Source organism: Typopeltis vanoorti, chromosome 25, assembly GCF_054136105.1.
Source record: "Typopeltis vanoorti isolate ZY-2024b chromosome 25, IOZ_Tvanoo_1.0, whole genome shotgun sequence".
Classification (NCBI taxonomy): Eukaryota; Metazoa; Arthropoda; class Arachnida; order Uropygi; family Thelyphonidae; genus Typopeltis; species Typopeltis vanoorti.
The window spans coordinates 7,286,185-7,311,865 of record NC_143573.1 but is presented as its reverse complement, the minus strand read 5'-3'; the positions used below and the strand labels follow the sequence as shown (position 1 = coordinate 7,311,865).

General features: G+C 36.0%; 1 protein-coding gene across 1 annotated transcript in view; it reads left to right on the top strand.

Annotated features, from left to right (window-relative positions):
• LOC150092515 (AP-2 complex subunit alpha-like) overlaps nt 1–25,681 on the top strand; it is a 440,587-nt gene that overhangs the window by 402,369 nt on the left and 12,537 nt on the right. Inside the window, exons 23-24 of the mRNA XM_090414707.1 lie at nt 12,498–12,567; nt 19,559–19,693. Of these exons, the coding sequence (XP_090270833.1) occupies nt 12,498–12,567; nt 19,559–19,693 (205 nt within the window). The remainder of the gene's footprint in view (nt 1–12,497; nt 12,568–19,558; nt 19,694–25,681) is intronic.

Sequence of the window (25,681 nt, the reverse complement as noted above, 5' to 3'; positions counted from 1 at the left end):
AAAGTTTGCACCTGAAAATATCTTCAGGACTGGGGTAAGGTAGTACAACACTGGGCAACTTGTAGCAAAGATGGACCAAGCTAACATCACTCCTATCTCAGTATCTCCTATAATGCAAAACACATCTCCTTGCAGATATGTATAATCTTATTATGCATTAAAGAAAGGGCCACTACGCAGACTAGTTTCAACCTTTATTGAGGTCTCTTCAGTGGGAGCCAGGCCCAGAAGTGGAGATACCAGGCAGAAGCAATGTCAAGGTCATCTTTACCTATAGGAGTTGACAAAAGGTGTGCCACCTTTTTATTGAATTACTCTGGATTTAGAGAAAGATGTTGAAAGTTTATTTAGATTGTTTGCTAACACTTGGATAAAGGATTAAACTAAATTTATTATAGTCTAACCAAGTGAAAAATAAACTTTCAACATTATTAGAGCTAGTTGTTGAAAGGTTTTTCACTTAGTTATACTATAAGTTAAAGATGTTATATTTTTGGTTTCACCCTTTATCCAAGTGTAAGCAAATGGGGTGGGCTAATTGTATATAGAGGCTAATGACTTCACATCAATGGTCTTTGTATCCCATAATGCAAAGCACAAGACATGTATAATGCTATGCATTATGGGTAGGGCCACCACCACTGATGACTTCCCATTGATGAGACCTCAAAAAAAATTCAAATCAGTCTGGGTAGTGGCTTTTGTCATAATGCATGGCATTATACATGTCTATAAGATGTGCCTTTGCATTTTGGGATACTAAAGTAATTGATGTGAGGTCATTAGCCTCTATATACAAGTAGCCCACTCGTGAAGTTACTTCACGTGCAAACTTTGTTTGCTTATACTTGAAAAAAGGATGAATCCAAGAATATAATTTTGTGGCAACTTACATTATAATCAAGTGAAGAACCATTCAACAACTTTATTATTTCTGATTCTTCTTATAGTACTCATTTTACATTGCTGATCTTTTTCAATAGCCTCGAGAATATTTTCTCAGCTTCTTGATATTTATTTTCTGTGTTCTTGCCAAAAATCTTCCCATGACTTTTCTTTTAATTTTACACAGTGCTTTGCTTTCTCACATTGTTCTGTGTATTCTCTAAGAGCACAAGTTGACTTACTGGCCAGGAACTTTCAATATGCTTTCTTTCTGAGTCTGCCATGGAGTTCTGATTTTTCTATCCTTACAGTTAACCTTACCACATTCCTCTGGCTGAATTCATAAAATACCTCTTTAGATTTCTGTTTTGTCTCAAGTAGTATACAAATAAAGCTGTATGAAAGTACTAATTTTGTTAAGGTATTTTACATTTTTTACATGGTTTTTTCTAGCAATTTAAAAAAAAAAAAGATCAGATATGCCGTCAAATTGTATTATATTGTTCAGTTTCTTGTTAATCATAAATCATATTTACACTGATTATTTTCTTATCTTGGCCTCCATAGTATGGTATGTCTCCATTTTTTAACTGAAGAATTTCTTCACCATTATGCTAATTTCACACAGTTCAAGAATGTCTCATTTTAGTCACTTCAGGTCTTCACTTAATTCAGTAAGCCATGTTTCACTGCTCAGTCCTACAGTTAAAAGTTCCAAGGTCTAGTTACCAATGACAGCATGATCTGGTTACCCAGAACATGTTTAACTGCTTGCTGCAATAAGGAATAACAACCTGGCCACCAGTGAATGAGGGCCATTTTATTCCTGCCTAATTCATCTTGGAAGATTGAGTCATAATTCACCACACTGGCCCATTGTGGATTCATAAAAGGCAGTATTTTCACATGGGATTGCTAATCTCAAAACCATTAGTCCAAAACTCTTTATTCACTATGCTCAGAGCTGTCCTGATATCTAATGGATGGTAGTCAGGATTTCCCTCTATCTGCCACCTGGAGCCATGCTCGGTAGCTAGTGGAAGCCCAGAGCATGTATATGTATGTCTCTATATAAAGTGAAACAAATGCCATCTTCTGCAGGCCAAAATGACAAAAGTTTTCACATGACATCGTTATCAAATACCAGGATATTCTGTCATTAATAGTGCTTATTTTAATCATTTGGTGTTTTCAGAAGTGATACTTTGTCTGATACTGTCAACACAGTCAAAATTTGAGTTCAGAACCTCTGCACGGTAGTGCGATGTGTCCTCTGTTGCACAAGTTTTGTTACTTATCTTAGCAAATGGCCAGCAGTAGCATGCCTCTCACTCTTTTTTTTTTAACATAATGGTGTGCCATTGAATTATTTATCTAAATTTTGCTAAGTTTTGTATTTCAAATCCTTGTCATTTCAATTTTAGCTTTCATTGTAATCATATTTTATTTTCACCACCCATATAGTGTTCTGGCAAGTGGCTGAGCTCTGTTAATGGGATTAATGTTCTTTTGCTCTAGCTTGTCATTATGCAGATACACTGATGATGATGGCCCTTTTTGTTTCTGGTCAAAATATTTGTAGTAATAAAAAATTATTTATTTTTGTGAAGGAGTGTCTAATAACCTGTCACACTGACCTCTGAAATACTGAGCCTTTCTTTGTAGAGGGAAATCAGTCACATCTCTACTTTATCTAACTGCCTGATGCCTCAGTTGCAAAACAGATTTATCCAAATTATTTTCCAACAAAATAGGTCTATAATAAATTTAGTTTAATCCTTTATCTAAGTGTGTGCAAACAAAGTTTGTGCCTGAAAGTATCTTCAGGACTGGGGTAAAGTGGTACAACACCAGGCAACTCCTTGCAAAGGTGGAGCAAGATACCAACACTCCTATCTCAGTATCTCCCATAATGCAAAACACATCTCCTTGCAGATATGTTTAATGTTATGCATTAAGGGAAGGGCCACTACCCAGACTAGTTTCGACCTTTATTGAGGTCTCTTCAGTGGGAGCCAGGTCCAAGTGGAGATACAAAGGCAGAAGCATTAGCAAGGTCATCTCCTCCTATAGGAGCTGCCAAATGGTGTGCCACCTTTTTATTAAATTACTCTGGATTTTTGAGAAAGATGTTGAAAGTTTATTTTTCACTTGGTCAGACTATAATAAATTTAGTTTAATCCTTTATCCAAGTGTGTGCAAACAAAGTTTGCACCTGAAAGTATCTTCAGGACTGGGGTAAAGTGGTACAAAGGTGGTGCAAGCTACCAACACTCCTATCTCAGTATCTTCCATAATGCAAAACACATCTCCTTGCGGATATGTATAATGTTATGCATTAAGGAAAGGGCCACTACCCAGACTAGTTTTGACCTTTATTGAGGTCTCTTCAGTGGGAGACAGGCCCAAGTGGAGATACAAAGGCAGAAGCATTAGAATGGTCATCTCCTCCTAAACTTTCAACAGAATAGGTCTATATTGCTTTGGTGTTTGACAATTTGAGCTTGTTTCAGTGGCCTCCTACCAAGCAGAAGATGGAGCACATGGCAATCAATGTCATACCTTGCCCTATGTGTGGTTTTTCCTGTGGGCATATATGGAAGACTATTTTAGGTACTATGTGGATATATGAAAGAGTATTTACCATTGCCACACATACTCAATGTCACATGACAATGCCATTCACCCAGCTACACCAGATGTGTAGGTGAAGGTTTTAATTGAATTAATCACTTAATGCAGTGGTAATTTCCACATTGAACATTTGTAATATGAAACTGTGTATCCTGTCTTGCACTTTCTCTCAACTTGGTGTAGTTTCATATTTCATAATAAAAACAATCTAAATTATGAATAACCCTTTATACTGTTGTGACTGTTCCATTGTCACGTTGATATTGGGATGATTGAAAATCTCTTGCTGCCACCTTTTTCTTCTAGCATTGTCTACTGTATATGCAAACACAATTTTGTCTTTGCATGTTACATGGCATGCTACATATTGGACAGGTTCTTCAGCTGTAACCAAGTTCACATTGGGGGTGAGGGGAGTACACATTTGTTTTAGGATATTTTAGAAAATGGTAATTAAGCAGAATGCTATATTTAGTTGCAGTGGTGGCCCATACATAAGCACTGCAACACTGCAGCACCCCCAAGGAAAAAATGAAAAAAATAAATTTTGTTTGTGTGTATAAATAATAACAATGCTTACAACATTATATAAATGCAATGCAACATGTTAAAGGTTACAGCTTATGTTCTGACATTGATTGAATGGTTAATAATTGGAATTGTTCGATTAACACTTCAGATTACGAAACAAATGCACTGTGATCTAACGCCAATATTCATTTGCGCTTATTATTTGCTATTGATACAAAACTTTTATTATTGGTGTTTGTTCGTGGTGAGGATGAAATATTTTTAATAAAGCAATTTTTTAATATGTAAATTTATTTATTAATAAATTCGTTACTACTTCTTCTTCTGCAGCTTTTCCCACTTAAGTAGGGTTGCTGTTTCTGGTGAGTCTCCTCTGCAACTTCCTGTCTTGGGCAGTAGCCACATCCAAGTTCTTCATCCTCAAGTTCTCCATCTCTTCTTTGGCCATCCACACATCCTCTTCCACTGTGCATCCATCTGCATGGCCTTTCTTCCCACATACTCTTCCTCCCTCCTCATCACATGACCAAACCATCTCAACCTTGCCTACTGTATCGTTGCTCCTAAGTTCGTAACTTTCACTGTTCCCCTTACATAGTAATTTCTCAGATGATCCTTTCTGGTCACACTGCACATCCACCTAAGCATTTTCATCTCTGCTACCTCCATCCTGCTGATGTTATTTTTCCTCAGGGCCACAGTTTCCAAAGCATACATCATAGCTGGTCTCACTACTGTCCTGTAAATTTTGCCTTTTAGATTGATCGACACCCTCTTATCACATAGCACTCCAGCCATCTCTCTCTCCAGTTCCTCCATCCTGCTTGTATCCTGCATCCCACTTCCTTCTCAGCCTCACCATCCTCTTTCATTGTTGAACCTAAGTATCTAAAGTCACTGACCTTCCTGATGACATTTCCTTCCAGCTTCAGATCTGTCTCCTGGCTGCCATCCACTTTGCAACACATATAATCGGTCTTACTTCTGCTCAGTCTCATACCTCTCTCTTCCAGTACTTTCCTCCAACTTTCCAGTTTGGCTGCCACTTCTTCTCTTGATTCTGCGCACAGCGTGATGTCATCTGCATACAACACAGTCCAAGGCATGTCTTCTCTCACTTCCTCCGTCATCACCACCTCCATCACAATATTAAACAGGAACAGACTTAATGCAGATCTCTGATGCAAGGCAGCTGTCACTGGAAAACTTTCTGTCACTCCCAGGCTGATTTGAACACTTGTCTTCACATTTCTGTACATCTCCTGCACCAACCTGACATATTTCTCTGGTACCTTCTCTCTCAGACACCTCCAGACTTCTTGCCATGGTACTCTATCATACGCTTTCTTCAGATCAATAAATACCAGATGCATCTCCCGTTGCTTCTCTCGAAACTTTTCCATCTGTCTACCCCAAAGATAGCATCTGTGGCCGATTGACCAGGCATGAAGCCAAATTGCTGCTTTGCAATCTTCACCTCCTTCCCCAGTCTTCTATCAAGAACCCTTTCTAAGATTTTCATTGTGTGGGACATCAATTTTATTCCTCTGTAATTCTTACAGTCTTGTGCATCCCCTTTACCCTTGTAGATGGGGACAAGAGTACTTTTCCTCCATTCCTCAGGTATATTTTTCTGTTGGCAAACTTTCATGAACAGGTCCCACAGTAGGTCAATTCCCTCTTCCCCCAGAGCCTTCCATGCCTCCACTTGAATGCTGTCTGGGCCCACTGATTTTCCATTCTTCATCCTCTTCGTGGCCTCCTTCACTTCCACTCTACTGATGTTCTGCACCATCCCCTCAGAAGGCTGCCCATCTTCTCTGTGAGTCCTCACATTTTCCTCATTCAAAAGTCCCTCAAAGTATATTCTCCATCTGTTTCTTATGTCCACATTCCTGCATAATATTCTTCCTTCAGCATCTTTGATCTGCCTCACATGTACAATGTCCTTTGAAGCCTTATTTCTACATTTTGCCAATCGATAAATCTTTTTCTGTCCTTCCTTTGTTTCTAATTGATCATAAAGGTCTTGATATGCCATGGCCTTTGCCTGTGCAACAACTCTCTTGGCTTCTCTCTTCCCCCCAACTTCCGGACTGGTAGGCCTGTTCTTGAATTCTGATGATTCAAATTTTGAAGAACTCAGGGTAGCCCCTGAGTTTCAAAAAACGTGGCATAAAAAGGTTTATTATTTTATATATATATAGGGTAGATTTAGCAACAATTAGTGTAATTAGAGACAACAGGAATAACACTTCATAATGAAAAAGTATGTCTACTCCCATAAACACTGCTATATGCATGCAAGCAAAAAAAACTTTATGTAGCACCAAATATAATATCTAAATATGTTTGTTCCAACTTTCTCTTTCAAATTTTTAATTGCAGAAAATGTAACAACTGTTTTAAGATGCACTTACTGGATGCAGAATGCAAACAGTTGATTATGTAGACTTTTAACCAATAAATATCAGTTTTAAAGAGAAATATGTTGGGTTTATTTGGCTTAGGATAAACAAACATACAATAAAAGGCTAACATGAACTGTAACATTACTAAAATATTTGGAAATTCCAAGCAATAGCTAACTTGTGCCAGTTCCTATGGTCGAGGTGGTTCTGTGTCAACTTATTGTAATAGTGTCCTACACGTTCTGTATTTTAGTATTGTATTTTTGTTCATCCTAACCCAGAAGAAGCCACACATACCTGTTGAGTAACTGGTCAGTTTTCATTTTTATGTTGTTACAGTGAGATAAACACAGTGTATTTCTCTTTATAATTGCAAATGATTTATGTAAAGCAAAATGTACATGCGCACACACACATAATATTCATCCAAGTTTGATTTGCTTCCTCAGCCTTAAGTAAAAGGCTGGTTATATTCTACTAATTCGAGCCCTATCCAAGGGCCTATGAGTTGTGGAAATACCTTCTGAATGTGAATGGTGTGCTGAACAAAGTGGCCTTTTGCAGCTGCCCAGTTTTCAATCCATCTAACTTAAAAACATCTAGTGCTTCTAGATGTTTTTTCAGTGTTTTTGGGGGGGGATGGTGCCTATAGCACCTAATATAGTCTTTCTATGTCTACTGGCACATAAGGCTGCAATGCTGGGTTTCCATCTGCTCCTGTCCCTTACAGCTGCTCTTGCTTCTGTCCAACTTTCCCATCTTGTCTCCTTCGTTTCAGATTCCATCATTCTTCTCCAAGTTAATTTTGGATGACCTCTGGAGCGTCTCCCTTTGGAGCCAGACTCAGTGCTACTTGGGGAATTCTGTTTATCCCTATGCAAAGAACATGTCTGATCCACTTCTATCTTCTTAGGCAAATTTCTTCATCTATTGACTTGGAGAAGGTTTTCTTTAAAAGTTCCTCATTAGTGATTTTATTTGGCCAGAAGATTTTTAAAATTCTTAAACATTTGTTTTGGAAAATGTTCAATTTATTACTTTATGTCTTGGTAAGTTTCCAAGTTTTAGAGCCACGTAGCAGTACTGCTCGCACACTAGATTTATAGATATTAATTTTCACTTTAACTGTAATATTTGATGCTTTCCATAATTTATTTAATGATCTGAAACAATTTTGTGCTTTAGCAATTCTTTATAAAAAGTCTTCATTGGTGCTGCCTTGCTTATTTATTACTGATCCAAGGTATGTAAAAATATCAACATCTTCAGTTGTTTCATTTTTTAACTTAATTTCTTTGATTTTTCATTTACTCGCATGACCTTAGTTTTCTTCTTGTTTATATGAAGACCCACAGTTTCTGCTTAGCAAGCAAAGTCATCAGTTTTTAGCTGTAAGGCATTTAACTTGGAGGACAGGAGCACTATGTTATCAGCAAAATCAAGGTCTTCCAGTGTGGATGTAAAGTCCCTACTTTACATCCACACTAAAGTATTCCTCTCTTTTGATGATTGAGTTTTTCATAATCCAATCAATTAAAATTTTAAATAATAGACCAGATAGAACACAACCTCCCTAACTCCAATTTCAATGAGAAAGAAGTTTGTAAGTTTTCCATCTACTTCTATGCAAGACTTGCTGCCATTATACATATTCTTAATAATGTTGAGAAATTTATAAGGTATTCCATATTCTTGTAATATTTTCCAAAGTTTCTCTCTATCTACTGAGTTGAATGCTTTATGGAAATCAATGAAATTTAGGTAAAGTGGGGCTTGAAATTCTATACATTGTTTGATTATATTTGTTGGATGGTTCTGCAACCAGTTTGGAAACCTGCCTGTTCTTCTCTTAATAAATTTTTGATTTCCTTTTTTAATCTATTAATTAAAATGTTTTAAAAACTTTTGTGGGAATTGAAAGCAAACCTATTCCTCTCCAATTTTCACACTTGGTCAAATCTCCTTTTTTAGGGATTTTTATAATTACTGTTTCTTTCCATTGTTGAAGAATTTTTTCTATCTTCAATATTTTTGTATAACCTTTGTAATTTGGTAATAGTTGTGTTAAGATTAACTTTTAACATTTCGGTGTTGATGTTATCATTTCTGCATACTTCATTAGATTTTAGTGCCTTCAGGGCATCTTTGACTTCTGTCAACAAAATCTCATCTTCAGAAATGTTCAAAGTGGATATTACAGTAGTTGTAATATTTTGCACCTGTTGAGATCCTGTATCTACCTTTTATATTCTTTCATCAAAATATTCTCTCCATCTTGCTTCAATTTTGGAGTCAATCGTCAATAACTTTCCTTGTTTGTCTCTAATGGAAGAAGAAATCTTTTTTGTTATTGTTGATTCGTTTCATAATCGTTTCACAAACGATTACCGTATTTACTGGCGTATAGGACACTCCCCCTTTTTTGTACATATTTTTTAGGAAAAAAACTTTATCACTGAATATTATAATGAATTTACAGTATTTCAAATATAAAGTAATAAGTAGGTCTACTTTCAGCAAATACCTAATCTGACTAGGAAAGAGTACCCACCTTTTAATCATCAAAACCCAGAAATTCATCTCCAGAGCTAAATGAAGAGACACTTGAAACCTCTTCTAAATCTGAGTCCTCATACAACAAATTGTCCTGTGTACCATCCAGTGCATTACTAATTCCACACTTCTTAAATGATTTAACCACTGTCTCACTTTTTACAGCATCCCATGAAGCTTTGACCCACTCACAAACTTGCGAAATGCTAGCCTTCTTCCTGATGGCGTAACCTCAAAATCTGAAGACTGCATCCAGCTGTTCCACTTCTCTTTCATAAATTCCTTAAATGGTTTATTAATACAGACATCTAAAGGTTGAAGCTGACTAGTTAGACATCCAGAAATTACAGCTAACTGAGTTTGAATTTATTTGTAACATTATCTGTTCTGCGAGAACAAAACTGACCCCATACTGGCATGGCAGGCTTCTTCAACAGTCCAGCAGGGCACCTAGACCAAATTTTTTCTATCCATAACTTCATTCCTCTTCCATCCATCCAGCTGTTCCACTTCTCCTTCATAAATTCCTTAAATGGTTTATTAATACAGACATCTAAAGGTTGAAGCTGACTAGTTAGACCTCCTGAAATTACAGCTGACTGAGTTTGAATTTATTTGTAACATTATCTGTTCTGCGAGAACAAAACTGATCCCATACTGGCATGGCAGGCTTCTTCAACAGTCCAGCAGGGCACCTAGACCAAATTTTATATATCCATAACTTCATTCCTCTTCCATCCATCCAGCCTTTTGCATGAACATGTACAAATACTCCTTTAAGCAGTTTTTCTTTGGGCAGAGTCTTCCTTTTAAAAATCAATAGTGGTGGCAATTTTGTCCCATCAGCACAGCAGGATAAAACACTGTAGTGAAAGTTATTATCCAAGTTAATTCTTGGATAAAGGATTAAACTAAATTTATTAACCGTGTAGTGAGTTTTTTCGTGCCCCGAAGTTTTAATAGTAACACTTTTAGTGCCCTTGGAATCTACAGTTTTGTTTGAGGGCACATCAAAAGTCAGCGGAACCTTGTCCATGTTTCCTATTTGTGCAAGTTCAAAATTTTCTCGTTTCCTTGCGTTAATGACGAATCAATGAAATTCAATTATTTTTTCTTCATATTCAGCTGGCATCTTTTGTGATATTTGTTTTAGTCTGCATGCATAGCTGGTTTCTCTTCATGAATCTTGAACACCATGATGTTGATCCAGTAAAGTTGCGATCCCTCTGTTAGTAGCTATTACTTTTGCTTGATGAATAATCATTTTTGTAGACACTGAAAGTCCTGCTTTTCTGTTGTCTAAAATCCAAGTATTCAGTTCTGCCTCAAGTTCTGGCCATTTTGCAGTTCTGCTTTGTAGGTTATATTTACTGTGAGTTGCTTTTTTTTTTAAATCCTCTTCCTGATTCTGCCAAGTTATCATTTTCTCAGTTGGGGGTGGTCCGAAATGCCTCTCTGCAGGCCCGTTTCCATGTTCTTTAGCATACGCAATCACACGTAGCTTGTATGCAATATTGTAACAATGCCGACGTTTTTTCAGCCATAATTTTCCCAGAAATTTAGAGAAAATTTAACGGCAGAAATTTATCACTGTTCACAACTGCGACAACAATTGCAAAGTTTAAACGAACAGGACACAGCTGTGATCGTCGATGACAGCACATGCGCATCCACTGAGCTCTACATCAATGTTTCTCAAAGTGTGGTACGCATACCCCCCCGGAGGTACGTGAAAGGTCTTCAGGGGTTCCGTGGCAATTTTCGGCTATGCATCATTAATGCATAGAATAAAATTCAATGTATCCGTGAAGTTCAAGATCGTAAAACGTTCCTATTGTATCACTGAATAAGGTACAGAGACATCTGCAGGCTGTGCAATATGTTTCTCCTCAACAAACAATGCAATTAGAGACAACTGGGATAAAAACGGCACTAACTAATGAATCGCATGCCCCCCACTCCCACAGAAAATGCTGTATGACTCGAGCAAAACCATATGTTGCCAGTGCAACATATGGTTTTGTTTGAGTGAATGTGTTAAAATGAAGAAATATGTAGTGAATGTGTTTCAGATATTATATAAGGAAGAATTCGGTTGAAGAGAATTAGCATTTCAACTCAACTGTCAGCTTGTCTTTGTCATTTAGTAGCACAATCTTTTGTTAATACCGCACCAATCATATGAACACAGTTGTCTGAAGTTTGAGAAACACTGCTCTATGTAACGAATGCTCTCACACACACCACAAGGAAGCAATAAAGAAATCCCGTAACTCGGAACAGAAAATTTCCAGAAATGAAAATAATAAAAAAAACTGAGTATCGTCGTATAAGACGCATCCTGTTTTTCAGACCTATTTTCAAAGGAAAAAAGTGAGTCTTATACGCCAGCAAATACGGTAATTTTATTTAACACACGTTTCATCGGAAAGCCGACTTCTTCAGGCATGAGAACATTGAAAGCAAAGAGAAAAAACTCCACAAAGAAACATTGTACCACTACAAAATCGACTATAAACTACAGTTAAGTTTGAACTGAAGCTATAGTCCGGGCTAAAGTTCTATTGTTAGGCATCTGCGGGCGTGTGACTTCGTGAGTGCACCAGTATCTGATAGCAGAGCTAAATGAGTCCGGTAAATTATAACTAAGGTTACTGTTTATGTGATGAGAATCCAGGACAACTTCTTTAGACTCAACTATGCGGCATTCTACCTCGTCGTGGCATATATGAAGGTTTGATGTAGTGGCCCAGTTTATCAAGTCTAAGCAAACCCAAACAGGCTCACACCCATCTTCAGTTTCCAGGGGTGTATAAAATCACATGTGACTGCAGGAAATCATATTATGTTCACAAATATGGGTTCACATATTATGTAACACAAATAGTGAAGGACACCAACATGAGATAAACTGGACCACAACATCAAACCTTCATATATGCCATGATGAGGTGGAATGCCGCATAGTTGAGTCTAAAGAAATTGTCCTCGAATATATGTTGTGTGTTAAATAAAATTGTTTGTCTAATTCTCGGAATTCAGTCAGTAAAAAATATGAACATATATATATAAAGCTTGAAATTAGGTTGAATTGTATTTGAGATTTTTGATATCATTAAGAAACAAATGTTTTTAGTTTGATTTTTGAATTTTGTTTTTAAACTTATTTTTAAAGTTTAAAAATATATAAGAAAAAATTTTTTAAAACAACAATAATAAAAAACAACATAAGAGTGGAAAGTTTTTCTCATCTTGTTACAATGTGAGAAAAACTTTCCACTCTTATGTGGTTTTTTTCTTATTTACTTATAAAATTTAGCATTCAGTGTATGTAAGCGCAGGATACGATACAATGATTTTCATTATTTATCAAGTTTATTAACTAGATCATTTTTCATTTTCATTATCTCAGTATTATGCACATAGTTTATTTCATGCTGCTTCTACATGTTCATTTCTTTAAAATATGAATTATTTTAACAGCCCAAGTCAAGAATCACAGAGAATATTCAAAGCTAATTATCCAATGGAATTAGAATCTATTAGAACAAAGGTAAGAAAGTTTAATTAAAATTAAGTTAATGTGGGCTGAATCACTCTGATCTGGTTATCACATTCATTATCAGAATTAATTAGATTTATCTTTAGTTTAAAATTTAACTTAAATGTATATAATTTCTGTGAAGCATTTGCTCCTTATGCATGCATTGATCCCCCATCATTTTAGAAAAAAAAATTGACTGTTGAGTATGACTTACTATTTTGATCTTGACACAAAGAGTGAAGAGTAAAGTTTTAAATATATTGAAGTTATATATATAACTTAATTATATTTATAATGAAAAATACACATCTTTCCAAAGAACACTGAAAATATGTAGTTCAGTGGTATACTCTGCACAGTCCTTCTTTTGCAGAGACTTTGGTTCTCAAACAGAAGGAAATCAAAGATTGATGGATTTTGAAACAGTGTTTGAGAAAAATAACAGTATGAACTATATTGAAAACCAGTGAAGGAGGTCAGAGAAGAAATTATGCCATATACCAATAATAGCAAGACTCAAAGAAAAATAGTGTTGTGTGAACATATGTATGGGATGCTCTCCAAAAGATGAAAGATGGTAGCTCCTCCTTAGCACAATTGGAAGAACGAAGGTGCATTGTGCCCTTCGATTGGAAAAGGCCTAAGTTCGATTCTTGAAGGAAAAATCTTTATATGTACTTTTTCAATTGAAGGTGAGTTAGCCGATCTTATACGGAGGTAGCAGGGTTTTTTTCTCCCAGAAACTCAGGTTTTTCATCCTGCATACAGACAAATCAGCCCTTCAGAACACATGCAATTTACAGACAAAAAATATTAGCTGTGGTAGTAATTGTGGGCAGTTGATGTAGGTGATTAACAGTAGAGATTCGGTGTAGTAGTGAAGACGGAGAGTTGTACAGTGGGTGTCCTCCCGCGATGAGTCTACAGACCCCTTGGAGATGTCACGAATAATAATAATAAAGATTTCCTCAAATTCTCTAGAACAGAAGAATTGAAGTAAAAATACTGCCAGGAATATCAAGAAGGGAATCGATAGTAAACATCAAGAGTATAAGTAGTCTGTACTTCTACAGACAATTAAATGACTTTGCTGCAGATCTTATGAAAGAGATTGAAATAACTGACAGAAAACAATTTTAGATCAAATATAAAGCTTCATTAGAAGATTAAATTATGAAATTGGAAAATTAACCAAAATAAACTTATAAAATCATCTTTAAAATTACGACTATGGCATTCAAACTGAAGTGATACTTAAAAGATAAACCATACAATATTCAAGATGTTTCACATACACTTCATAAATGCATATTAACAACTATACTGGCCATTATGAATCAAATACACTTCGTATCCATCATATATTTCAATGTAATTGTTCCCAAATTTGGAACAATTTCATTCACCCAAGTTTGTAGAAGTTTGGAAAGTTTAAGACTGAGGCAGATACCAGGAATAGCCTCTCGTATTTGTATTTGCTGTGGTGGAGTAGAGTGGTCTTCTTCTTCCAGCAAGTCCTTGAGTGGCTGTAGTGGTGGAACCAGATGATGTAGTCCATGTGTTTGGAAATTTTGATGTTAGCTGTCCTGCCTGTTTGGCTGTAGGACAGTTTGCAACTGCAAGGAACCTTCTTGGGGGACTTCATCTTAAATAGTAGGTCTAGAGACTGCTCTTTGATAGAGCAGATAAAGGATGCCAATTTTATTATATGTAAGTGTAGTTATAAGGTTGTATTTTTGTTTTTGGATTTTGGATTTTTGTTAATTTCTTCACTTGTGCCCTGGATACATAGAATCTTGATATATTTTATGTAGTCTCTGTTCTGATGGGGTGGGGGGTATGGGTTTAATATTTTTTGGCTTTGGTGTGGATTGTATCCATTGGTTAAGAATGTAGTCAAGTTCAGTGGTTAGGACATTGTTATAAGAACTGATCAATTTTGCTTATAATCACATATTGTTGGTAAGTGTGTGGGGCTGACTGTTGATGAATGTATCTACCAATATGTTTGTTTAAATGGAGAATACCGGGGATCCATTAGGCTGGCCTGTAATCAGTGTCTAGGAAGAGGGGGAACCATTGTTTCCTTTTCTGAGGTGAACTGGATCCTGGAGGTGTTGGTTGTTTAGATGTGTTAAGAAAAATGTTGAGAGTATCCAAGTCATGTGGCCAAATCGAGAACACCTTATCTACATAGTGTAGCTAAATAGGAGATTTATGTGGGGCAGATTTTAAGATTTTCTTCATAATCAGTATTCGGAATCCTGATATCATTTCTAACACTCTCCTTTGTACTCTTTGTTCCAATATATCAGAATCACAACAGAAACCAGGAGACCAGACCTGTGCACAATTGTCCAAGTGAGGTCTTGTAAAGTGGCAAAATAACATCCTTATCTTTACATGTGAATGTTCATTTCAGCATTGCAATTATCTTTTGAGTTTTATTTGCAATCTTTGCCACATGGCCCCTAAACTTCAACTTCCTATCTGTTAACAGTCCAAGATCCCTAGCCTCATCAGTTTCTTCTAGACTAATCCCACCAATATAATACAACATTGGATATCTAATCATTCCAAAGTGAATGACTTTACATTTACTGACATTGAACTGACACCCATTTTCCTGTGCCCACAATTCCAGCCTATTCAAATCATTCTGCAAAGACTGCATATGAGTCTTTGCAGAATGATCGCCTTAGGCGCCAGGGGATGGAATCCCCTAGTACAATATAAGATGCAACCTCAATTCCAAAATAGAACACTTTGTACTTATTAAACAATAATAACATATCAGGATTATACTTTACAAAACTATTCACAACTTTGCATTATCAGCAAATTAAATATCCTATCATACCACAAGAAATATTTAACAAAAATAAGACCCAAAAATAGAACTGACATTCTACTGGTTATTATGAAAATCTGGTTTGATACCACTTTTTTTGAATAATGTGATCCATACAGATTAATTAACATAACTCAGTCTTACACCTTTAACATCAAACTATATGTACATTAATCATATGGATTTGCTATTAAGTATAAGCTATGTATTGCTGTATAAAGTCCCACTTACACTTTGTTATAATGCACCTTGATGGGATATTTCCTTTTCACTTACAATCTGAATTGTTTTTGCAACAATCTGAGTGCTGTATCTTACCACATTTGTAATCTATGCTTTGAAGATCTACAGAGCAATACCAAGTGTTTTCTGATCTGGAGGGATACATTATCATCTATGTGATATCTGTGAAAAGGACACTTATGGTGGAGATAGTGTGATAATTTGGGGGGGGGGGCATCTCATCTAGTGGATGCACCTGCATAATAATAAATCAAAATGCACTCTTTGATAGTTATGTTTTAGAATACCATAAAAGCATATATGATATCAGTATGTAATCACCACACCTTTTTCAAGGAATACTTTCTGTAGGAATATTCAAGTTTTAAAATAATCTGACTTCACCAAGGAGATACTCTCTCTCTCACCAGTCCTGTTCACAACACTGTAAAAGTCAATTACAAACCTAAATGGAGAAATGAAAAGAACATCATTAGTCTTGTAGAGAGACTTGTCAGGATGTTGTACAAACCACATGTAATTTAATTAAGATTAGGAAGCCTAGGATTCAGGTGATAAACCATTTTTGAGGACCCATTATAGTTGACCCATATTATTTGTTGGTAATTATATCTTTGAGCAACGGGTAATTTTAAAAATTGGACTGCAGGATGATCCCAAGCAGAATAGGTGTGATAATAAAAGACAAATGAATAAACACTTGACTCGAGATCTAACCTATGATAGAGATGTGTAGAAACCCTGTAATTGCAGCATTACAGGGTAAAGATATGAATAAAAATAATAATAATAAAGCCCTTCCATTGTACTATCCTGATATAGACTTATCTTTCTTGATGTAGTTACATAATTTTTTGCTTTACATTCTCTCCTTATAGCAAGATTTTTCAGGAAAGAAGTCCGGATGAGAATGGCTTTTCAGTTTTATTGTCCAGAAACCTTTCAGCATACTCTCTCGATGGTTTTCTAGTCTTCTGGTTCTATTTTACTGAGTCATTCAAATTCATCTTTTCATGTTTCCCTAATTAAGGAAGATGAATAGTTTATGTTTTTATTATTATTATTATAATATGACACCTCTAGGGAGTCCAAAGACTCATCGAGAGAAGGCACCTATGCTACAACTCTCAGTCTCCAACACTCAACTACAGCAAACCTTATCTAAAAAAAAACACCATCTACTTCCCACAACCACCACTAGTATTTTCACAGACAATCGCAAACATCTATGCCCATGGCAGGATTCGAACTCGCAGCCTTTTGGCTGGAGAGCGGATATGCTAACCACTTGACCAACCAGGCTGGCACTGCCTTGCCGTCCTATAAGTACAAAAAAAAAAAGCTACAATATAAATCTTCCCCAATTAACACGCACAAAATATTACTCTCATAGCAACTGATTGCTTTAGCTGTTGTACATATTCTGGTTGTAGCCCTTTATCTTATTTTCGTTAACTTGGACATTTTTAAAATTTCATTTCCATTACTGCTCTGTAACAAAACTACTTTTTAAGCTTCTTTTGGAAGAACCACAAACAAGCACTAGTCTTTAAAAAAAAAAAAAGCCATCTGTGTCATAAGAATTCAGTTTCTTTTCTCAAAAAATACAAAGTTTGGATTGTTTTCTGTCTCTCCCCTTAAAAATAGTTTATTTTCTGCAGGTGAAATTCTGTTGAAGTCATCTAAGTAATTCAGATTTAGATATTCAGATCTCAAACAAGATAGTTTTTCTATTCTGTCCAGTCAGATGAGTGTTGATAACCTCATAAATGCTTTCATGTAATAATGACTTTTTTCTCCCATGCTAAAAGCAGAAAAAGTTCATTTTGTGTCTATCATAAATACTTGACTGTGATTGTAGAATGTAGGTGCTAGGTCTAAAGAACAAAGCACTGATGTTATATTAACAGCTTTTAAATTTAGCAAATCATTGTCATTCCAAAAGAGACTTCCCTGAATCCATAATTTGGTAGTAGGGTAGGTGGGTGGTTAAGAATAAAAGCCTCATGCTCATGTATATTGTTATGCAACAGCAACATTCAATTCTTATATACAGGTATCCCTTGATTAACATGATTAATTAATCCCTCGATGTTACCGCTTATATCAAAATCACGTTAATCAAATATAATAATCAATGGTAAAAATTACAATTTGTCCATGATCAATTACTGTGTTAATAATTCATTTTATGTGGTACTCCTTTAGGAAAGATAAAAAATGAATGCAAAGTAAATGTTTAATAAATGCTTGTACCTACATTAGTTATTGCAATTTATTATCAAAAAAGTTATCAAGAGTCGTTTGAACAGTTTTGGTTTTTCTTATCAGCATAAATTCTACGATAACAAGCAAAATGACTCTAGACCTCGGCAAACAGGTTTTCTTCGATTAAAATCTGGATCCATATCCATTACTTGCTGTTTAAGCGATTCTAAACTGTGAAATATTTCTTCTTTGAAATATTTCTTTGATTGTTATCTCCTTTGGAACTTCATCTTTACATTCCAATTGTTCATTGTCTTCATATGCGAGTTGTTCAATTTCAAAAAGATCATTGTCACTGAAATCTTTTGAGTTTGAATCTAATAATTATTTAACATCTTCTGAATCAACACCATAAAAACCAAAGTCTTCACCAATTGCAACGATTTCTTCAACCACGCTGTTCACAGGATTTTGAAAACCACCTAAGTAATTAACACATTCTGACAAAAGGTTATTCCAAACAGCTCTCATGCAGCTAAAAGACACTTGCTCCCACGAGTCATGAATGTTTTCAATTGCACGTTTAATGTTAAATTTTTTCAAAAATTCTTGTAGCATAATCGCATTTTCTCCCGTTGTTGTTTCTACTGCCTTTGAGAATGTCTTTTTAAGAAAATAGGCTTTGAAAGTTGCAATGAAGCCAATGTCCATGGGTTTTAGCAATGATGTTGTATTTGGTAGAAAAAATAAAATTTTCACATCACACAGATCATTAAGAGAATTTGGATGACCGGGCGCATTATCTAAACGCAAAGTTCTGCTGTATTTTTTAAATACATCAGAACAATTGGAGCTGTAATATACCCACTCTTAATGCTTAATGGGAGGAATGGCATCATCTGCTTAAGACTTTCTTTCTCTCAGCCAGGAAACACTCTTCGAGGCTTGCATGTTTTTGCGTGGTAAATTTAAAGGCGCGTTAATCAAAACCCTTGCTGCATTTATATCAAAGAATTGTCGCAATTAATTTTGCTACATTAATCAATTCCTGCGTTTAACAAGGGATACCTATATATATTCTTCTTGAATATTACTGAAATTAATTTATTTTTGATTCGGTGATCATCTGAAATTAATTTCACATGATATACAATAATAATGAATATCTTGCATTTTCTTGCTGCAATTTCAAAGTAATGCAAGTATGTAACCATTATGAGCAAGAAATGATACCAAACACTTCTAAATGAACCATACACAAAAAAGCAGTCCATGCTATTGTGTAATAGTGTATTACATTGTCACACAAATGCTAATAATGAGAGATTCAAAGACAGCTAAACATTTGACTCTTAACACTAAGTTAATGTTTTACAGGTTCATCCAGGTTCTAAGCATACCTCCATTTTCACACTGCTGCTGTCACAACAGTTATAAAATGATTTAAATTTAGTAGTGTTATTAATTCATAAAATATTCCAAAGCATATAAATGTATTGTACTACATATCTGCTATAAGAAAAACACTAATGTGATGGAATGTTTTGGATGCAGCAGACAAAGACTTTAATATGTTGACTTTTTTTTTACATTTCAGAAGTGCATTACAGTTATAAATATGTTTTGTTTTTTTGTAGATTGAATAATTCTTTATTTTATACAAACTAAATGTCTCATACTTAAAATGGCTATTTGCAGTTGACTGGATTTGGTATTCAAATACTAGATGGTATAGATCCTAATCCTGATAACTATGTATGTGCTGGAGTCATTCATTCACGGACATTGCAGATTGGCTGCCTTCTGCGACTAGAACCTAACAGACAAGCACAGGTAAAAAAGGGGGGGGGGGTTAAGAATAAAGACCTTATGCTCGTGTATATTTTTATGCAACAGCAATATTCAAGAATTCTTATATATATATATATACTTCTTGAATATTACTGAAATTAATTTATTTTTGACTCAGTGATCATTTGTAATGGAGTCAGTATGTTGAAAGCACCATTGAATTTGTGTTGGGGCATTACAGTATTTAAAATTCATTTTTATGTATGTCATACCTGGATAAAACATGCAGCTAATTAATACTAAGTTCCTTTACTTTCATTTTAGCAGTATTGTACAGATTAAATATAGATTTCAAATTGATAAGTTTATTTTGAAATTTCTCTCAAAATGTAGAACACAATGTCTATTGTTGCTTATTCATTAGCAACAATAGACATTATCCACTCACCATCTATCCTAGGTAGATGGTGAGTGGATATTTTTTATGAATACATAATATAATTTTAAATGGAAAATTTATGTAATAGAAAAATTGGAATGGGGTGTATATAGATTTGAAGAACAGTAGTTTTATAACATGTATTTTATGTATATTCAAGAAATACAGTATTTGCTAGGAAGTTATGTAATTATAAATGTTGAACATTTTAATATTGTTAAAAAAAAATAAAAGAAAGCAAACAAGATGTTGTGAGAAAGTGTGTGCTATCCTATTAATCGCAGTAATTTAGGAATCCATTATTAAAACTTATGGAAACAACTATCATGTTATAGTAAAACTTCAGTTTAATATAAACCAAAATAATCACTTGACGTTTTGACCTTCATATCACAGTCATCATCATCTGGAGCATACACATGTATACGTAGGCTGTTCAATAAGTAATAAGACTATATTTATACAGAAAACAGATTACCTTTAATCGTCATCATTTACATGGTCTTTTTTGAAGTAACTACTGTGAGACATGATGCATTTGTCCTAACGTTGCGTCCACTTCTTAAACACCTGAGGGGGGTGGGGGCAGGATCCTTTTAAGAGTTGAATGTTTTTTAATTTTATATGTGATTTAAAAGTAGCATTAAGATTGTAATAGTGTAGAATTCTATTTATTTTATTTGAAAACCCTTTAATGTTGGACTAGCTAGAATTTTACTGTAATCGCGTTGTTGAATGGTGCGATACAAAGGGCAAAACAGCAGTTAGAGCGTATGAACAAAAGTAGACTGAATTAACCAGCCAATAATAAAAAGTATGACAGGAAAAATAGACATATGAGTGTGAACATGAACAAAATGAAGGATAGAGTGCTGTATGGAGACTCGTTAGTACGAGGTGTGATAGTAGAGGATTTGACAAAATCGTACCAAGCTGGTGCGACCATAAAGGATGTAACTGAGTCTATTAGAGAGCAAAAGGAAAGGGTGAAAGAAATGATTGTTGTGGCAGGTGCAAATGGTTTGAAAGGAGACAAAATGGAAATGATAGAAGACCTGAATGAATTTTTTGAGGTAGCAAAAGAAAAGAGTGAGAGAGTTAGAATGATTAGTCTTTTGCCACGGTATGACAGTGAAATGTTTAAAAGGAGGGCCATAATTGCAAATGGCTTTATGCGTGGGTTATGTATGACGAGTGGTCTGGAATTTGTGGACGTGTGGAGTGAGTTCGATGGACGAAAGGATCTATATAAGATGGATGGCTTGCATTTGAATGGTTACAGTGTAAGAAGACTTGAGAAAGTGTTGCTGAATGTGGTGGATGTGCAAATTCAGGGAAACTAGATTTATTAAGGGGGGAGGGAGTAGATATACAGTCCTTAGGGAGGCAGTTGAATGTAAGAATGAATATAATATGCCCGAGCAAATAAGGACAACAAATCAGAGTGGGATAGTTAATATAAGGCATCAAGGTAGGGTTGGGGCTAATGGGGAGTCTTAAATTTATGTACACTAATGCTAGGAGTATTAGGAACAAGAAGGAAGAGTTTTTGGCCATGGTTGGCACTTCCAGACCACAGGTTATTGGTATTAGTGAAACATGGCTGACTGTAGATGATATAGCTAGTGGGATTGAATGTGATGGGTATAGTGTGTTCAGGAATGACAGGGAGAATAAAATGGGGGGAGGAGTATTGTTGATGATAGCTGATGAGCTGCAGCCAAGGAGAATAGAAGTTGAATTGCAGGATAGAGAAAAGAGCACATTTGAGGCCATTTGGTGTGAGACTGTGGCTAGCAGAACTAAATATACAATTGGGTGCTGCTATAGACTAGGTGATGGAAAAGATGGTGGTGACAGTATGCACAAGCAAATAGAAGAAATGAGTGGAAGGAGGGTGATTATTATGGGAGATTTCAACTATGGTCGCATTGATTGGAGTGAGGAGAGGACACACGGGAGGAAGGAATTGGATTTTATGTGGCTATTAAGGGATAACTATCTGCGACAGCATGTAATGGAAAATACTAGGGGTCAGAGAGTGCTTGACCTAGTAATTACATCTGAGGATTATCGGGCTGGAAAGTATGACAAGCTTAGGAGTTTGATTGGTTCAGTGCCATGGCATGTACAACTGCAAGGACTAGAAGTTGATGGTGCATGGGAGGTAGTTAAGAAGTGTTTGCATGAAGCAATGGCTGACTATACCTAGAGTCCGAATAATAAATCAAGTAGGGGTTAAATGGATGAATAACATCATTAAGCTTGAGCTGCAAAAAAAGAAACAACTATGGAGGGAATTTAAGGAGAAAGGTGACTGGCAGGCACACGAATGGTATAAAGCGCAGGCCAGAAGGGTAACGAGTGTGGTAAGAAAAGCAAAAAAGATTACGAAAGAACATTGGCCATGCAGGCTAAAGAGAATCCTAAACAGTTTTTTAGATATGTAGCAAGTAAAAGGAAAAATGTACATGGCAGAATGATATTAAAGAATGCCGATGGTAGGGAGATAACTGAATCAGTTGATATAGTTGAGTTACTGAGTGAGCACTTTGCAAGAATATATCATCTAGATGGTGACATTGCAGAAACGAATAAACCAGTAGATTATATGGGAATTGTGGTGAATGAAGTGGAGGTGAGTAGTCTATTGCATAACCTCAATGTCAATACATCTGTGGGATTGAATGGTATACCAGCTCGTGTTGTACGAGAAGCAGCTGAAGAATTGTCAGTACCCTTGGCCATTTTGTTTAATTTGAGTCTCGGGTCTGGGTTAGTCCCGAGGGGATGGAAAGAGGGGAAAATAGTTCCACTGCATAAAGGTGGTACCAAGACTGCTGTTGTAAATTACCGACCGATTAGCATATCAGGAATCATTGTCAAGGTCTTAGAGAAATTAGTCAAGAAAGAATACAGGATTGGATAGATGAAAATGGGATATTGTAAGGGGGACAACATGGTTTTGTGAAGGGTAGATCATGCCTCAGTAACTTGCTCACGTTTTATAACACAGTGACGGCTGAACTGGATAGGGGTAATGGGTTTACAGTAATACTACTGGACCTTGACAAGGCTTTTGATAGGATACCACATGGAACCCTAATCAGTAAACTGGAGCAGATGGGGATAGATATAGGGTTGGTGAGATGGATAGGAGGGTGGTTGAAGGAGAGATACCAGAGAGTGGTTTATTCAGGAGTGGAGTCTAAAAGACGGCTTGTGACTAGTGGAGTGCCACAGGGCTCTGTTGTTGGACCACTGCTTTTCAATTTGTTCATCAATGATATAGGAAAGGATTTGAGAGGAAGTGTTCACTTGTTTGCTGATGATGCAAAGTTGGGTAGAGCAATTATGAGTGCACAGGATGTCAAAATTTTACAGGATGATTTGGATAGTTTGGAGGACTGGGCTAGGAAAAACGGATGTCAATTTATTGTGGCAAAGTGTAAGGTTATGCACTTTGGGGTGAAAAGAATAGCAGCAGTATATCGCATTGGTGGAACTGTACTCCAGGAGATTTATGAGGCCAGAGATTTAGGAGTGTTGGTGGATAAGGAGTTGAAGTTTAGGGAGCACATCGCAAAAGTGGCCAAATCAGCTCACCAAATCACTTGGCTTCTGAAAAATTTTTTAACATGCAGAGACAAACAAGTTGTTGTTCCTCTGTATCGAGCCTTGATAAGACCCCATCTGGACTACTGTGCCCAGTTATGGGCACCAGGGTTTCTTCGTGATGGGGAGGAAGTGGAGAGGATCCAGAGACGAGTGACCAAGATGATAGCAGATCTGTGGAATGAACCTTATGAGATTAGGTTGAAGATTTGTGGGTTGCAGAAATTGGTCGATAGGCGAAGGAGGGGTGATATGATTTAGACATTCGAATTACTGAAGGGTTTCTATAAGATTGATCTAGAAGATATTTTTGAAAATATGACTGGTGGTGGGAGGACTAGGGGCCATGCATGGAAGCTGGGCAAGAGCATGGTTGACAAGGGTGGTAGAGCTAGGTTTTTTTACTTGGACAGTGGTGAATGAGTGGAATAAGCTTCCAGAGTCTGTTGTGGGTGCTACGACCGTGAATGAGTTCAAGGTAAGGTATGATAGATACTGTGTGAATGTCGAATAGTTGTTCTTGATATGATGTTAGGGCTTCCCTCGATGAGTCTGTCGACTCCTTGGAGTTGCCCAGAACAATAATAATAATAGTAATCTATATTATGTGCATTTTTTGATGAACTTTATTGATGGTATTTTTGCTATATTTATTATTTATAAATATATTGCTAATAATTTGTAATTCTTGTTTAAGAGGTTGTTCATTACAGCAAATTGTTATAGCTCTGTTTTTGAGAGTGTCAATGATTCCAGGTTTTGTGAAGAGTGATGGTAAGAGTTAGCATATATATATATATGTTAATGATACCAAGCTATTTTAAACCTGGTTTTTTACTCCATTTCTCAAGTAAGCAAACAGACAAATAAGTCAAGTTTGCGCCTGCATGTAATGCAAGTCTAAGTGACCTGTAAAGTAGTACAAGTCGAAGCAACTCATATTAAAGTCGGAATAAGCTCTGATCGCTATTCTTAATATTTATTCTGACTTTACCTCGAGTTGACTCGACTTGTACTACTTTATGGGTCACTTAGACTTGCATTACATGCAGTGCCAAACTTGACTTATTTGTCTGTTTGCTTACTTGGGAAATGAAGTAAAAAACCAGGTTTAAAATAGCTTGGTATCTTTAACATATATTATATCCAAGGTAAAAAACTTTCTACATCTATCTCTCATCTTGAGATTTTTATTTAATAAGGTCAAAGCATTTTGGTAACTTGTTTTGGTAAAATACTTATAAGCTCTGCATCACTTAACTTCAGTATTTCTAAGCCTGGCTCTCACTGATGAGACCTCAATAAAAGTCGAAACCAGTCTGGATAGTGGCCCCTTGCCTTTAATGCATAGCATCATACATCTCCTCAAGGAGCTGGGCTTTGCATTAAGGGTAAATATCAAGAATAGTGATCAGAGCTTATTCCGACTTTACCATGAGTTGCCTTGACTTGTACTACTTAACGGGTCACTTAGACTTGCATTATATGCAGATACAAACTTGACTTATTTGTCTGTTTGCTTACTTGGGAAGTGGAGTAAAAAACCAGATTTAAAATAGCTTGGTATCTTTAACATATATTATAACCAAGGTAAAAAAACTTTCTACGTGTGTGTGCGTGCTTGCATGCGTGTGTGTATATAGGCCAGTATGTGTAGGCTTACAGTAGACAGTGAAGGATAGACTATCTGAGGAAAGACGTGTGACCAGTGTATCCAGGTTTGATTTTCAATTTCAATAGTAAATTGCACGGAAACAGCAAAAAGTAAGCTACTGGAACAAATCCTGAAATACACTCCAACTTAACATCACCAGAGTTCAAGATTGATACTTTCAAAATAATAATCCTGAATGGCAAAGAAATGGAGCTAGCTGAGGAATTGGATAAGTACCAGATCAACATAATAGGGGTGACTGAAACAAAAAAAGGCAAACTGGTAGGATCTTTCTGAGCATTAAATAAAAAATATTATATTC